A 1,879-nucleotide genomic window follows, 5' to 3' on the forward strand; every position below is an offset into this window, starting at 1 on the left:
ACTTCAATTTATTAAGTTCTGACAATTGGAAAATGCGGATTGATAAATGATTCCAAATTAGAAGAAAGAGTGATTATTTCAAGTATAATGCACTCAGAAAAAGCAGAGTCTGCGATTATTTCCACGTCGTTGTCCATTATAATTTCTTTGAGATGTTGACAATAATAACAAATTTTACGCGGTATACACTTTTTACCACAGAACGTGATCTTTGTGAGTGTATTTTTTGTGAAAACAAGTTCGTTGATTAATACCTTCTTTTCAATTGAAAAATCAATAAAAGCGCAATCACGAAACGCATTATATCCAATCATCGTAACATTTGTTCCAAAATTCACAGAAGATAGCGATGTACATCCAGCAAAACATGAGTCCGGAATAAACTCGAGCAAATCTGGGAGTTTGATTTCTTTTAATTTTTTACAGTTGTAAAACGCATTTTCGCCTATTAGCATCAGATGCGGTGGGAGAATTATCTCTTCGATATTTGAGCAACATGAAAACGCGAACTGAGAAATTTCTATAACGGAATTTGGTAACGTCAATGATGTTTTATCACTCAGTTCAAAAGAGTGGCTTCCTATTTTCCTCACAAAATCTGGAATTTTGCTGTTGAAATACGTTTGGTCTTCTTTGGTATAAATAGAGAGAGGACAATTATTAAAATTCTTTAATTCCACAAGACACTCTTTCGCGCATTTTGGATAATTGAAAAATGATTTTTCAATGTTTAGTTTCATGTCAAAAGGAGAAAAAAACTGCTGAGTTTGAATGAACTTAAAAAGGTTTTTTGTTTTTGGTGTGATTTGAATTGGATTCATTCGAATGCGGTCAAGTATATATTCATACTTTTTACATACCAAAATGACGTTGAGAAAATCGTCATATTTCTTAAAATGTGTCACAACAATTTGCATGGAATACACATCAACTCTCTTTGACATGTTTTGTTTTAATGAGGTTTGTAAAAATTATTAAATTTACTAGTTTAAATAATGTTGTTTATTTATATCTAGAATAAATATATAGTAATATAAACTATTTAATTTATTTAAAAAAATTAAATAATTTTATTGAATTAAAAAAAACGTTTTATAAAAACAAAATTATTTATTATATTAAGCTATCATAAATTATTACTCATATAATTTCCAGCATATTTGTTGTGACAATGAATTCTGCACCACTGCTCCCTTGTTGTAATTAGAAATTCAATTTGTTATTAAAATGTTGTTAAACCTTTAAAAAATATATCTAAAAATTACATACTTATCATTTCATTGTTGTTCTTTTTGAACATAATGTCCAAGAAAAGACGTGGGACGTTTTAAAATATAACAGTGATTATTTTTTTGTTTAACTTTATCCATTTGAAATTATTAGTTCAACGTTGACTATTTTTTTATAAAACAAAATTATTAACTAAAGTCGACCAGAAAATTGTCGTAGAGTTGGTGGAAAAAAGTCCGGCTCGATAAAAAAGTATGGCTCTTTATTTAACTATAGTAAAATATAATATTGTTAATTATAAATAAAAAACATTTTGTTTTTTCGAAAAAAAACAAAATATTAAAAATAAATTAATTAAAAAGATAAAACTATAAAATTATATATGGAAAAAGAAACTGAACTCGTGATGAATGAATTTGTTATTTTGAAAAACAAAGTTGATATTTTAAATACAAAAACCGAAACTGAATTGCAAAGTGCTCAATTCGCTTTACTAAATCAAAAACAAATGAATTACTACAATGAATTGTTTGAAAAAAGAAAAACTCAAGTAAATGATATACTTTTGTTATTTAAAGGGATGGAGCACAAACCAATCGATTGGTTAACAACATTCAGTCGATTCTACACAATGCAACAATAAAAAAGT

General features: G+C 27.0%; 1 protein-coding gene across 1 annotated transcript; it reads right to left on the reverse strand.

Annotated features, from left to right (window-relative positions):
• Positions 1-169: 169 nt before the first annotated feature.
• EIN_091690 (leucine rich repeat containing protein BspA family protein) lies at positions 170-944 on the reverse strand (the record flags this gene model as incomplete). The annotated part of the gene is made up of 1 exon (XM_004185922.1): positions 170-944. A coding segment is annotated over one exon (775 nt), but the record flags the coding sequence as incomplete, so codon positions are not given.
• Between the last annotated feature and the right edge of the window lie 935 nt (positions 945-1,879).

This window comes from Entamoeba invadens (genome assembly GCF_000330505.1).
Source record: "Entamoeba invadens IP1 unplaced genomic scaffold scaff_1105074726227, whole genome shotgun sequence".
In the NCBI taxonomy this organism is placed as follows: Eukaryota; Evosea; order Mastigamoebida; family Endamoebidae; genus Entamoeba; species Entamoeba invadens.